The following is a 13,168-nucleotide window of genomic DNA, read 5'->3' as shown; positions in this document are numbered from 1 at the left end:
GGAGCGTTGCTCCGGGGAGGTGACATTTGAGACCTTAAAGGCCTGAAGAGAAGGCAGGGTGATTTCCCGAGAGAAGAAACAGCCAGTGCCAGTGCAGAGGCCAGAGGCAGGAGCAGGCAGGGACCAGGGGGCCAGACCCGGGGTCAGCAGGGGACAGGAAGGAGAAGAGGGCAGGGAGGGAGGTGAGGTGACTGCGGCTGTGGGCCACAGCAGCCGGTTTGGGTTGTACTCCCTGTCTGAAAACCGCCAGGGTGCTAAGAGCAGAGGCTCGGTCAGATTTCCTGCTCTGTAGTCACTGTGGCTGCTCCCGGCTGGGGTGAGGGTGGAGACAGGGAACCGCAGGGAGGCCCTAGGGGGATTCTGGCTGTTCTGGAGACAGTGAGCTGGGTAGGGGGCAGTGTCAGCATGGAGGCCAATGTGGTCACCCAGGTGAGGTGGCGGGTTTGGCCAGGGTGGTGGCAGACAGACAGACGCGGGGGAAGTATTGGCCACAGCAGCTGAGGGATTGGGTACAGGGGCTAAGGGCAGAGGGGAGTCGGGACTCTCAAGACCTTTGCTGGAGTAATGAGAGGGACAGAGGCCCCCACTGCAATGGGGAGACTGAGGCAGAGGCAAACTGGGGGTAAGTCAAGCCTCCTGGTGCCATGGGGGCTCAGAGACATCTGTGAGCCAAGCATCAGTGGGGCACTGAGTCTAGGAGCTTCTGGGGAGGCAGAAAGGGCTGCCTCCCTTTTCTAGGCGGCAGGAGGTCCTGCAGCCCAGAAGGTGTGGCAGGACGCTGGGCAGAGCGCTCCCTGGGCTTGCCTGAGTCTGGGGTCCATAGTCTCGTGCCCCTGTGTCCCTGGGGACAGATGAGCAGGTGTTCTCACAGCTGCTTCAACAATGGGGAGACCAGGGCCCTGGGAGCTGGTGGCTGAGAGGCACATGGTCCCAGGCCTTGCTCTGGGTTCAGCGCCATCCCAGTGCCTTGGGACTGGGACTGGAGTCCTGGAGAGCGGAGTCCTGGAGAGCAGATTCCAGCCAGACAGCCAGGACAGGGACTGGGGAGGAACCCCCCAGCTCCCCAGGGTAAAGGCCCAGCTCTCAGTCGGGGGAGGTCCCCCAATCACAAGGGCGTGCCCATCCTCCCTCTGCCACTGCAGCACCCAGAGGCAAGGCTGAGACCATCCCATGCCCCCTGCTGGCCCCGGGGCACCCTGAGTCTGAGGATAGGTGGGTCTGCTCACCCCGTAAGCCCAGGGCCCCATGCCAGGCTTGGCGAGGCTGACGTGGGGGCCGGTGGGATGAACGGGTGGCCCCGCCAGGCACTGTTCGGCACGATGGTGGAGGAGGTACGCTGGCGTGAGTGTGTGGGCTACGTCAACAGCAATATGGAGAACGCCGTGGGCTCCCTCTACGTCAGGGAGGCGTTCCCTGGAGACAGCAAGAGCATGGTGGGCACCCCTCATCCATGGCCCACCTGGGGCCAGCCTTCCGCAGGGACGCTGAGCCTCCCTGCCCTGGGACTCCCACCCTGCCCAGGCCTAGAGGCCCCTGGGAGAGCCACACTTGCTCCAGCGCACCAGACAGAGGGAGGCCAAGGGAAGCTGTGCCGGCCCCCATGCCCCTGACCCCAGCCGACCATTGGGCCCCACTCCTGGGCCCTGCAGGTTCAGCTGGGAAAGGCACAGGTGGTACAAGTTGCCCCAGGCCCATGAGGACCCACAGCCCAGCAGGGAGGACCCTGAAGTTGGGTGGTCATCTCGTCCCCCCAGCAGCCCCACACCTCACCCGAGAGGCCCACAGCTGGGCAGCCCAGGGCCTTGCCCCGGCAAGGCTCAGACCAGACCTCCCCAAAGCCCTTGAAGGTTGGTCATCTGCCCTCCAGATAAGTCTGGGACACGAGGGCCATGCCTGCTTCCCAGGTCAGAGAACTCATTCACAAGGTGCGGGCAGTGTTTGTGGAGACGCTGGACGAGCTGGGCTGGATGGACGAGGAGTCCAAGAAGAAGGCGCAGGAGAAGGTACATGGCTCGCAGAGGCCAGGGCAGCCCCGACTGGATCTGGGCACGGGCAGCACTGCCCCGACAAAGCCGCCTGACAGCCCCCATGGGGAGAAGGCAGCCCTGGGAGGCACAGACAGGACCACTCGTCCACTGTGGAGCTGAGGAAAAGCAGGCAGGGGTGGGAAGCTAGGCCTGGGACATCCACAGTGCCCCCCAGGAGCCAGCGGGGGTAGCAGTGGCCTCGGGAGTGAGGGTCAGACCCACCAGAAGCCCCTCTTTACCCAAGTGACAGACGGCAGCCAAGTGACCCCTCCAGGGCCCCTGCCCCCACCCAGGCCCCTGGCGGGCTGTTGGGCTGTAGGTCAGGTGGGCAGAGCCAGGCCCCTGGCGGGCTGTTGGGCTGTAGGTCAGGTGGGCGGAGCCAGGCCCCTGGCGGGCTGTTGGGCTGGGTCTGTAGGCCAGGCCCCTGGCGGGCTGTTGGGCTGTAGGTCAGGTGGGCGGAGCCAGGCCCCTGGCGGGCTGTTGGGCTGTAGGTCAGGTGGGCGGAGCCAGGCCCCTGGCGGGCTGTTGGGCTGTAGGTCAGGTGGGCGGAGCCAGGCCCCTGGCGGGCTGTTAGGCTGTAGGTCAGGTGGGCGGAGCCAGGCCCCTGGCGGGCTGTTGGGCTGTAGGTCAGGTGGGCGGAGCCAGACCCCTGATGGGCTTTTGGGTTCTAGGTCAGGTAGGCGGAGCCTTCAATGCTCTGTCCCCATTAAACCTCCCCAGAGATGGCAAGGTGAGAGCCAAGTCCCGGAGTCCCCCAGTCCCTCACCCACAGGACAGGGATAACACAGCCAGGATGCCCTGGGCCGACCCCTCCCACAGTGGGGCACTCACTGACCGGCCCCAGGGCTGACCCCATATGCAGTGCGGCACCCACTGACCAGTCCCTCCTCCCCACTCAGGCCATGAGCATCCGGGAGCAGATCGGCCACCCTGACTACATCCTGGAGGAGACGGACAGGCGCCTGGACGAGGAGTATTCCAACGTACGCCCCTCACCCCAGCCCTAAACCGCCCCCTACACCGTGGACATGGGCCCTGATTTCCTGGGGCGTCCTCTGTGCCAAGCCCTGCGCCCTCCTGCTGGATGCTAACATAGTTATCCTCACCGAGCCCTAGGGTGGTGGCTCCAGCACTACCCTCAGTGTACAGATGGGGAAATTGAAGCTTGGAGGGATGAGGGACTTGCTCAGAGTCACGTAAATGCTCACAGCCAGGGCTGCCCCACCCACCTGCACCCACAGCCAATTGTCCACGTGCAGACGCCTGGCGAGGCTTGAAGTCCTTCCCCAACCACCCGAGACCTCTCCCCTTGCCCCTCTGAGGGCCCAGCCCAAGCATCTGGCAGTGACTGCACCTCTCCCATAGCTGAACTTCTCAGAGGACCTGTACTTTGAGAACAGTCTGCAGAACCTCAAGGTGGGCGCCCAGCGGAGCCTCAGGAAGCTTCGGGAAAAGGTGGACCCAAATCTGTGAGTGGCATCCCTGGCACGGCATGGGGGGCCCACGGAGTGGCCAGGAAGGCATACAGGGCTACCTGCCAGGCGGGGAGACGATGCATGGCTGGGGTCCAGTGCCAGCTCAGGGGGGCAGTCACTGGGCCCATCTTCACCCTCTGCTTTCTGGGGCCCAAGTCGCCTCCTCCTCAGGGACCCCAGGAAGGAACCAGATATTGGGACAGGCCTCGGCCCCTCCTCTGGTGTGGCCGGGTTGGGCTGTGGTCCACCAAGGCAGAGAGAGCCCAGAGGGAGGGTCCCCGGAGAGGCGGCTCCCAGAGACCGGTTTGTCTATCACAGCTGGATCATCGGGGCGGCGGTGGTCAATGCGTTCTACTCCCCAAACCGAAACCAGATTGGTAAGTTCCTCCCCCTCCCCGCCCGCCCAAGCCTTTTGGTGCCAGAGTTGAAGGGGCAGCTTGCAGCCCCCTGCCCATCCCTTTCTCCTGAGGGCACCCCAGCCTGTTCTCGGAATGCTCTCCTACATCACCCCTTGCTGCCCCCATGGGGAACATTCGCTCCCATGCCCATCAGGGGCTCAGGGAGGGACTTGGCAAGCGGCATGGAGCCTTTCCTGTGGACAGAACAGGATGGTGGGAGGAGGCTGGACTGAGGTCCTGGGTCTGCCAGGCATGAGCCCGCCCAGCCTCTGAACCTCCCTGTCCTCATCTGTAAATTGAGGGGGTCCTGACCTCTGCCTGCCTGTCTGTGGGATCAAGTGTGAGAACCCCTGGCGGTGCCATCCCTGAGCCTGGCACACAGGAGATGCATCTGCTCACAGTTTATTCTTTGTCCCACCCTTGGGATCAGTGTTCCCTGCCGGGATCCTCCAGCCCCCCTTCTTCAGCAAGGAGCAGCCACAAGCCTTGAACTTCGGAGGCATTGGGATGGTGATCGGGCACGAGATCACGCACGGCTTTGACGACAATGGTGAGGGGCCACCCCTCCAACCACACACGCCCTCCCCTCTCCGCAGAGAAGCAGCTGGGAAGGGGCCTGGGGGCGCTCCATGCAACCCCTTCGTGGTTTCAGTGGGGACACCGAGGCCAGGTCCTCAGGGAGCTGTGGGGGCAGAGCAGGCCTTGAATGCCAGGCTGGGGCCCTGTCTGGGGACACTGACTCCCAGCATGGCGGAGGGGACCCAGGGACTCCAGCCCATGACCCTGACTCCACCTGGCACTGGGCACTTCCCTCCCACGGCCTGTGACATGGGGATGACGACACCGCCCAGCACAGCAGTGAAGCCCAGATCCCAGCCTGGGGAGCCTCTCCAGGCGGCCGGCATCCTCCGCCAGGGGAGTGTGCCACCCCCGCCATGGCCATGCTGACCTCTGCCCCTTGGTGGGGACTGCCCTGCCTGGGACAGGGGCCCCGGCTGGTTCTCCCCTGTGGCTTGGCCATCGGGACATTCCATGGGCAGCCCTGTGTCCCCAGGGACCACGTGCTCCCCTCACCTGGGGTTTACAGTTTGGGCATCACAAGAGGAGCCCTTAAACCATGATGCCTCCGAGACCACAGGACCCAGGCACTAGGCCCTAGCCTCAGGGGGTGGCATGGGAGACCACTGAAGCCCTCCCTCTCTGGGGGCTGTGTAGCCCCAGGCAGCTGCTGCTCTTTGGAGCCCGTGCCTGCTCAGACCATGGGCTCTCCGTACTGGGGCTGGCTGCAGGACGGGCCAGGCACAGTGGTTGCCGTGGGGCTGAGCATAGTCAGCCAGGGGCATGTGGGCAGCCCTCCTCTGCCCCTGCCCAGGCCGGAACTTCGACAAGAACGGCAACATGATGGACTGGTGGAGTAACTTCTCCACCCAGCACTTCCGGGAGCAGTCAGAGTGCATGATCTACCAGTACAGCAACTACTCCTGGGACCTGGCGGACGAACAGAACGTGAGCACTGCCACCAGCACCGAGGCTGCAGGGGGACCGGATCCCCAGCCCCGGCCCTGAGGGAGAGGGGAGTCCGGGCAGGGGCTGCCTCAGTCCTGTCTCCTGTGCGCAGGTGAACGGATTCAACACCCTTGGGGAAAACATTGCCGACAACGGAGGGGTGCGACAAGCCTACAAGGTGGGGCCTGGCAGGGCAAGGTGGGGTCTGGCAGGGGAGGGGGTGTTAGCATGGCAGGGGAGGGGGCATCAGGGGCTCATTCAGGATGAGCACCATGCAGTGGGCTGCCTGGCCAGGGATCCCCCCTAGAGCCCAGTTCAGGGGTCTCTGAGTGACTGAAGTGGTGAGCACTCATCCATGGAGTGTGCGAGGGGCCCTTGCACCAAGTCCCTGCAGCAGCAGGACCCCCACAGGGGTAGGTCCTGGAGCCAGATCTCTGCTCTGCCCTGAGATCTGAGGGTTCTGGAGTCCAGGCTGGCAGGCCTGAGCCCAGCTCCCATCCGGTGCCTGCAGGCCTACCTCAAGTGGATGGCAGAAGGTGGCAAGGACCAGCAGCTGCCCGGCCTGGATCTCACCCATGAGCAACTCTTCTTCATCAGCTATGCCCAGGTGGCAGCCACAGTCCTGTTCCCACCATCCCCATGCTTCCCCACTCATCTCTGGAGGGCCCGCCCTGGGTTGCCTCCAGGGACCAGAACCCAGCGTGCAAAGCCCCTTGGGGGAAAAGCATGAGGGGTAGGGGGCGGGAGCTGGAGAGGATCCCAATGCTGATGGGAGGAGGGGGGCACCTGCTGGCTCCCCTCACCCCACCCTAGAAGGGGCAGCCTGGGGATAGTGGAGACCCTCCCCCACCCCTCCTGGCCACCCCATCTCCATCGCCTGTAGCCACACACCCCCACACGCCCACAGGTGTGGTGTGGGTCCTACCGGCCCGAGTTCGCCATCCAATCTATCAAGACAGACGTCCACAGTCCCCTGAAGTACAGGCAAGTGCTCCCATACCCACAACCCCTTTGCCACCCACAACCCCCTCACCCCCACCCCAGTGGCCTGTAAGAGTTAAAGAAGAAAGCACAAAAAGCGGCTCAGCAAAGACAGGTTTATTTTGAGAATCAACCTGAGAGGGGCTTCTGGCCAATTTCAGCCAAGAGCATTCTCTTACCAACTAAGGGTATTTAAGGGTTTAGGAAGGGGGAGCCTACCACAGGCTGGGAATGTTTCTGTGTGAAGGAAAGTTTTATTGCAGAATTGGAATATCTCTGGTTGTAAGGGAGGTTATTCTCGGGATTGGCATGTTTCTGGTCAGATGGGGGTTTATCTCACAGTTGAAATGTTTCTGGTCATACTGACATGAGCCATTAGGCTGATGTTTTGGGCTGGTTTTTAATCACGGGGAACTTAAAATGACCGTGTTTGTCCAAGATGGCAATGCTCCTGCTGTCACACCCGCCCACCCACAGGGTACTGGGGTCACTGCAGAACCTGGCCGCCTTTGCAGACACGTTCCACTGTGCCCAGGGCACCCCCATGCACCCCAAGGAGCGATGCCGCGTGTGGTAGCCAAGGCCCCGCCGCACTGCGCGGCCCACGCCCACCCGCTGCTCCGAGGCATCTGTGCGGAGAAGGTGCAGCCAGCGGCGACCCAGCATGTGCCCCGGCCCGGCCGACCATGCCAAGCCTGCCTGCCAGGCCTCCGCACCTGGCCTAGGGTGCAGCCACCTGCCCGACACCCAGGGATGAGCAGTGTCCAGTGCAGTACCTGGCCCAGAGTCCCCTCTACGGACACCCGCGGGGCTCAGCGCCCCTGTCACAGCCCTATAGAGACGATCAACTGTGTCCTGCCCACCCTCCAAGGTGCATTGTCTTCCAATATCCACAGCTTCAGACTTGAGCTAAGTAAATGCTTCAAAGAAATCAGAGGCCTTGCTTGTCTGGGAGGGACCAGGGTGGGCAGACAGGTGGCAGTGGCCTTGGGCACAACAGCTGCCCGGGGATGGGGGGAGAATGACAGCTGGGAGCTGATGGGGAGGGAGCCAGTTCCAGTCAAGTCTCCTAGGGTCCAATGCCAGGGCCAGCAGTGACCAGGATGCCCCCAAGTGCCCCCCCCAGGGACCACACATTCAGATGCAGGGAGCCCCGCTGGGGCGTCGGGGGACCCAGAGAGCTGCAGCTGGGAACCTGACATTTAGCTTTGTGTAACTGAAAACCAGAGGAGGGGCTGAACCAAAGGGACGCGGTGGGTCACCTGCTATGCATTTGTAAATGGCCACTGAGAGGGTGGGGTTGGGGCGGAAGGGGAGCCGGGAGACCCGCAGGAGCCCACAGCGGCCCCAGGTTTGGACCAGGGAGTGCAGGGAGGGCTGCTGTTGTCACCGGCCTGCACGCGAGGGGAGGGCCTGAGCAGGCAGTCTGACCTGGGAGGTAAGGGGTTCTGCTCTGGGCCTGTTAGGATCCCCAAGGGAAGGTGGCCAGGAAGCTGGACATACCTAACTGGACTAAGACCCTCCCAGGCCGGCCGCCCCACAGGCCATCCCCAGCAGGTACAAACAATGATTCTGACATCAGTAAAGGGCCTTGGGGCAGGCTGGCCCATCACCTGAGAGTCTCCAGGGTCTACCCACCCCACCAGGTGGAATCAAGCCCAACTCTGCCCTGAAAACCCAACTCTCCTGTGTGGCTCCCACCAGACACGGCACTGACCCCGACCCCGCTGCAGCTGACCCCACACTCCTCTCCTGACGTGGGTTCGGGTCTGTCGCCTTTGAAGGGACTGACAGGGCAGTGAGGTTACCATCCCCAGTGCCCCACAGGCCAAAGGCCCAAGGTCTCCAGAGACACTCGCAAAGCAGGAAGATGACACCTGGGACTCACAGCTACCCTGCCCACCCCGAGGGCCTCAACAGTGAGCGAGGCGGGAGCTATGGAGGATGCAGGGCTCGGCGCTTGTGAAGCAGTGCGTGGCCAGGAACTGCAGTGTTTTCTTGTTTTGTTTTGTTTTTTTGAGACGGAGTCTCGCTCTGTCGCCCAGGCTGGAGTGCAGTGGCCGGATCTCAGCTCACTGCAAGCTCCGCCCCCCGGGTTCAGGCCACTCTCCTGCCTCAGCCTCCCGAGTAGCTGGGACTACAGGCGCTGCCACCTCGCCCGGCTAGTTTTTTGTATTTTTTTTAGTAGAGACGGGGTTTCACCATGTTAGCCAGGATGGTCTCGATCTCCTGACCTCATGATCCGCCCGTCTCGGCCTCCCAAAGTGCTGGGATTACAGGCTTGAGCCACCGCGCCCGGCCAGGAACTGCAGTTTTAACGGCTGGTTGCTGCCGGCGGATCAGGAGAGGTTCGGCATCCCGGCCCAGCAACTGCACAACGGTTCTTCCACGTGGACTTCCAGCTCACCCAGGGCAGCAGCCGCCGTCCACATCCTCAGAGGCCAGGGCCTTCGCCTCCCTCACACCTCCCTGTCACACTGCGGGGACAGCAGGGGCCCATGGGGCCGCTGGACACTGGACCAGGCAAATGCCTGAGAGGGTCCCCTCAGACAATCCCCAGCCCTCCCGAGGCTGAGAGGACAGGCCTCTCTCTCTGCCCACCATGTGTCGCCCCCACCTCTGAGGACAGCCTCGCGGTATCTGTCCATCCAGCCATGCTGCCCTTCGGCCCCTCTCAGCCTGCCCCCCTCTGCAAGTGGGGTCACAGGGGCATCCACATCCCAGGACACAATTGGCATGACGCCCAAGGTGCTGTGACTCAGCTCCCAGCGAGGCCCAGTGCTCCTCCCAGGGGACCTGGGGGCAGGGCGTGGGTTGGCAGGCAGTGCCCCCAAGGCCTAGCTCACCTGAGGCGGGTTGCTGGCACAGACCTCCGCAGAGATGCCCAGGACCTGCAGGATGTGCTCCTGGGGGACATAATCGCCTGGGGACTTCTGAACGAAATGCAGCAGCACTTTGTCACCACCTGTAGCAGCGGGCAGGCAATCAGGGCGCCCCGAAGGCTGCCTGCACCTCAAAGCCACGTACCAGGAGAAGGGAAGGCGGGGCAGACCTGGCCGGCCATATCCCCCACTCAGCTACCCAGATGAGTGAGCTGTTCTGCCACAGCCCAGCTCAGCCCAGCAGACATGCAGAACCAGGCCACATTGCGGTGGAAGGGCTGTGATGAGATTGACAAGCCAGAGAGAGGGCCTGGGCTAGGCCACCAAGTTCAGCAAGGTCCTCCCTGAGGCAGTGGCCAGGGCCCCTCCCTCAACCCACCTTTGCTGACCACCAGCAGCCCTCCGCTCTGCAGCAGGTCCCCAGACAGGTTCCCCTGGATGCCAACAGCCTTGGCCTATCAGGAGTGGGCAAAGCCTGGGTCAATCCTAGAGGAAAGGCCCCTGGAAGCTCCCACCACCCCCCGGCCTGTACAGCCTTGACCCACACAAACCTTGGCAGCCACATCACGCACAGGCTTCCCCAGAGCCGCCGGGAGGATGCTCAGGCTGTTGTACCTGCGAAGACACCAGGTCGCTTGGCCAGACTCCAGAGAAGCCTGGGTCCAGAGCCTGCTCCAGTGTCCACAGACCAGTTCCTAGGTCGGGCCCCACCCCACCCCACCACTCACCTCACCAGGGCTCAGAGATGGCCCAGGCAGCTAGATCAGCAGCCAGCCTAGCCCACCGGCAGGTTGGACACCGAGCCCAGTGGCTGCTGGCCAAGGGCCCACAGAGGGTGCAGGGAGCATGGATGGAGCAGGCTGGGTGTGCTCAGGGATCTGGCTCAGCTGGCAACTGCCAAGCAAAGGAGGCAGTCTGTGGCACAAACACCAGAAAGCTAGGATGGCCCCTGATGGGGCACGAGGCTCCAACCTCCGAGGTGGTCTGGACACTGAGAGTAAGCCCTAGACAAGGTGGCTCGTTACAGTCGCCCAGCACCCAAGAGAAGGCCTGGCAGAAGGGCTGGTCGACAGTGCCACCAGAGCTGCCTTGTCAGCAGGGAGAGGAGGTGGCAGGGAGTGGTGGGCACCCCTGGGCCCTCCGCCCCATGCGACCTGAGGGTGCCCGTCCCCACTCACCGCTTGAAGCCCAGCTCCTTATAAAGCTGCTTGCTCTCATCCAGGTAGAGCTCTGGAAAGCGGAAGCCACAGATGTGTGCCCCAGGCCTGGAACCAGCCCCCAACCCACTCACCACCAAGAATCACCCTCCTCCTTCCGACCCTCTGTTCTTCTGCCCACCTCCGTGCTCAGCCCACCCACCCAGGGCCGGAAGAGGTAAAACAGGGCTGAGTGACCCCCTCCCCTCAGAAGAGGGGCTGAGTCCCAGAGGTGACAGGTGGAACCGGCGAGGCAGAGCTCGCCCAGACTCTGCTGCTAGGCTCAGGTCTGTGCAGGGCATCACCCAGCCACCAGCTGCGGGGCGGGGTGGCAGGGAGAGACGAGGGACGCTGACCTGTGGACATATCAAGGCCACTCCAGGAGACAGAAGAGCCAGGGCTGGGCAAGAAAGGGCCCCGAACGCCCTGAGTTTAGGGAAGGGTGTCTGCGCCGCCGCGTCGGGGAACAGGACGCACCTCCCGCGAAGTAGCCGCCGTCCAGGAACTCCTGCAGACCCAGGGCCTCGGGCCCCACGCCCACCAGACGCACACCGTGCTGGTCCAGGAGCCCCGCGAGGCCGCTGAGGTCCCGGGCGATCCAGCGGCACACCACGCAGCCGAAGCGCCGCAGCCCGGCCACCACGCACGCGCGATCCCGCCACAGGCTCCGCAGCTCCACGGCCTGCCAGGCGGCTGGGTCAGGGGCGCGTCCCACGGCCCCCAGTCCCGCCCCAGCCCCGCGGCCCCCACCACCCCATCGCTGCCAGGGCGCCCGGGCAAGAGCCGGGGACGCGCCCACCGTCCTGCGCTCGCCCGGTCTCACCTCCCCGGTCACCGCATGCTTCAGGATGCACGCGCCCACGCGGGCAAGGTCCACCGTGGTCATGGCCGCGGCCGCCCGCCCCGGTTCCCAGCTCCCCGCTCCCTGCTCCTGGTTCCCAGATCCAGCCCCAGGCCCCGCCTCGAGATGCCCCGGCCACGCCTCTCTCGCTGCCGCCGAGGCCCCGCCCTTTCGGGCTCGTCTCCGCCCCGAGCCCCCCACAAGATGGCCGCAGAGCGCCCAGCCACGCCTCTGGCCACGCCCCTTCCGCGCCCCGAGCCCTGCTCCGCCTCCTCGGATTCGCCCCTAGTCACGCCTTGCTTCCCCTCCCACTCCAGGCCAAGCCTCGAGATCGTGGCGCCAAATCCCGCGTCCGCCTGCTTGGGTCCCTCCCGCCTCCTCAATCCGGGCCTTGCTGGATGGTTGCTGTCCCGCGTCCCGGTCCCGCCCCTAGCCCCGCCCCTAGCCCCGCCCCAGCCCCGCCTTACCGTTGGGCCCAGACTTGGACTCCGTCGGCCATTGGCGCAGCAGGCGGAGCTGGGCGGTGCGACCCTCGGCGCGCGATGCGCCTGTGCGGAATGCGGCGGGAGGCGGGGCAGGCTCACGGTGGTCCCGGGGGGTGGCTGGGACGGCGCACCCAGGGGTGGTCCAGGGAGCAGCGGGGGTCTCCCTGCGGGCTCGCGCGAAACTGGGCTGGATTCAAGGTTGAGGGGAGAGGGTAAGCGCAGGGGTCGCGGGCATAGGGGACCGCGGCCCGGGGTCTCCCGCGGGGCGGGGGTCCCAGCAATGGGGGTGCGAGGGCTTAGCCTTTCCACGTGGTCTGGTTTTCGCTTGAAAATCCCCGCAAATGCGGCGGTATCTCAATTATACATGGACGCGTTGTCTTGAATCATAAAATACTGTTCATGTCGTGCCGGTTGCATATCAGCTTTTAACCCCCCAAACCTTGGGGCGAGATGGACCCCGGGGAGATAAACACAGCTCCCAGAAGTGCACTGCGGGTCAGGAGCCTGGCAGATGCGTCCTGTTCCTCCCACACTGCAGCCCTGTGATAGCGTTTATCACCGAGTTGGGATGAGGGCCGGGTCACAGGTTCACCCAGCCTGGGCTCCCAGCTGGGCGGGCCCGGCCTGGCAGAGTCTGTGCTCCTGGCACGGGGCCTCACTCCCCAGGACAGTTCCAGGGGCCTGGGCGGGCTGGAGAAGGAAGGGGGAGCCCCCACACTGTATTCCAAATAATGGGAGGCCCGAGGGGGTGCTGCTGCCTTAGCCTGTGCCCTCGCCCTGGGGTGGTGAAGGTCCAGACAGGGAAACGGAAGTCGTTCCTATGTCAGGGCAAAAGGCAAAACAAGGAAGGGGAAGCCCGAGGAGGGAGGAACTGTGGCAGCCCCAGAGCCCAGGAGTGCAGCCCCCAGAGACCAGGGCTACCCCTCTACCGTGTCGGACTGTGCAGGAGGGGGCGCCTCCACCGTCTCGGGCTGGTCAGGAGGGGCCCTCTGCTGTCTGGGGCTGTGCAGGAGGATGCCCTTCTACCGTCTCGGGCTGGGCAGGAGGGGCCCATCTACCTTCCCCGGCTGCGCACGAGAGGCCCTCCACCGTGTTGTGCTGTGCAAGCAGTGAGCAAGCGCCGCCTCCTTGGGAGCTGGGATCCCAGACGGGATTCAGCCATTTTCAGAGACCTACCGAGAAACAAGAATGCCAGATCAATTCCTCGCCTGGCATCTCCCACCAGCGCCATCGCTGCAGGAGCCTCGCAGGAAGCCAGCGGGCAGAGGAGAGTGGGAAGGGAGCTTGCAGCCTCCCAGCGCCAGTGCTGCGGAGCAGAAGGTGGCTGGGAGGCCGAGAAGCCGTAAGAAAACAGCAGGGCCAGCCCATGTGGCGCTC

General features: G+C 64.2%; 3 protein-coding genes across 4 annotated transcripts in view; 2 read left to right on the top strand and 1 right to left on the bottom strand.

The window, feature by feature from the left end:
• The window catches only part of MMEL1 (membrane metalloendopeptidase like 1), a 43,782-nt gene extending 36,464 nt beyond the window's left edge, over nucleotides 1-7,318 (top strand). The window contains exons 14-24 of the mRNA XM_050802152.1: nucleotides 1,305-1,433; nucleotides 1,905-2,003; nucleotides 2,927-3,010; nucleotides 3,393-3,496; nucleotides 3,821-3,879; nucleotides 4,331-4,450; nucleotides 5,273-5,406; nucleotides 5,519-5,584; nucleotides 5,918-6,013; nucleotides 6,314-6,390; nucleotides 6,865-7,318. Coding sequence (XP_050658109.1) covers nucleotides 1,305-1,433; nucleotides 1,905-2,003; nucleotides 2,927-3,010; nucleotides 3,393-3,496; nucleotides 3,821-3,879; nucleotides 4,331-4,450; nucleotides 5,273-5,406; nucleotides 5,519-5,584; nucleotides 5,918-6,013; nucleotides 6,314-6,390; nucleotides 6,865-6,964 — 1,068 coding nt within the window. The 3' untranslated portion in view covers nucleotides 6,965-7,318. The remainder of the gene's footprint in view (nucleotides 1-1,304; nucleotides 1,434-1,904; nucleotides 2,004-2,926; nucleotides 3,011-3,392; nucleotides 3,497-3,820; nucleotides 3,880-4,330; nucleotides 4,451-5,272; nucleotides 5,407-5,518; nucleotides 5,585-5,917; nucleotides 6,014-6,313; nucleotides 6,391-6,864) is intronic.
• PANK4 (pantothenate kinase 4 (inactive)) overlaps nucleotides 515-13,168 on the top strand; it is a 102,150-nt gene continuing 89,496 nt past the window's right edge. The window contains exon 1 of the mRNA XM_050801178.1: nucleotides 515-518. The gene's annotated coding sequence lies outside the window, so the exon portion shown is untranslated. The remainder of the gene's footprint in view (nucleotides 519-13,168) is intronic.
• Nucleotides 6,487-11,499, bottom strand: PRXL2B (peroxiredoxin like 2B). Of its 2 annotated transcripts, none has more exons than XM_050801740.1 (7): nucleotides 11,289-11,499; nucleotides 10,943-11,147; nucleotides 10,448-10,499; nucleotides 9,821-9,884; nucleotides 9,649-9,744; nucleotides 9,234-9,320; nucleotides 6,487-8,864 (listed from the first exon to the last, which is right to left on the bottom strand). In XM_050801740.1, exons 1-7 carry the CDS (start codon nucleotides 11,349-11,351, stop codon nucleotides 8,847-8,849), a joined length of 585 nt encoding a protein of 194 aa, XP_050657697.1. In that variant the 5' UTR covers nucleotides 11,352-11,499; the 3' UTR covers nucleotides 6,487-8,846. The 2 variants fall into 2 exon arrangements, with proteins under 2 accessions (XP_050657697.1, XP_050657606.1); XM_050801649.1 differs by having other exon boundaries at nucleotides 9,234-9,352; nucleotides 9,649-9,724.

This window comes from Macaca thibetana, chromosome 1, assembly GCF_024542745.1.
Source record: "Macaca thibetana thibetana isolate TM-01 chromosome 1, ASM2454274v1, whole genome shotgun sequence".
NCBI lineage: Eukaryota > Metazoa > Chordata > Mammalia > Primates > Cercopithecidae > Macaca > Macaca thibetana.
Note: the sequence above shows the minus strand (reverse complement) of the source record. Positions and strands in the feature narration are given on the sequence as shown.

Coding starts and splice junctions, on each gene's coding strand:
- PRXL2B (XM_050801649.1), bottom strand. CDS start 11,351: ATGACCACGGTGGACCTTGCCCGCGTGGGCGCGTGCATCCTGAAGCAT. Junction 9,885..10,447: donor AAGGAGCTGGGCTTCAAGCG/GTGAGTGGGGAC, acceptor GTGTCTTCGCAG/GTACAACAGCCTGAGCATCC. Junction 9,353..9,648: donor GCTGCTGGTGGTCAGCAAAG/GTGGGTTGAGGG, acceptor CCGCTGCTACAG/GTGGTGACAAAGTGCTGCTG.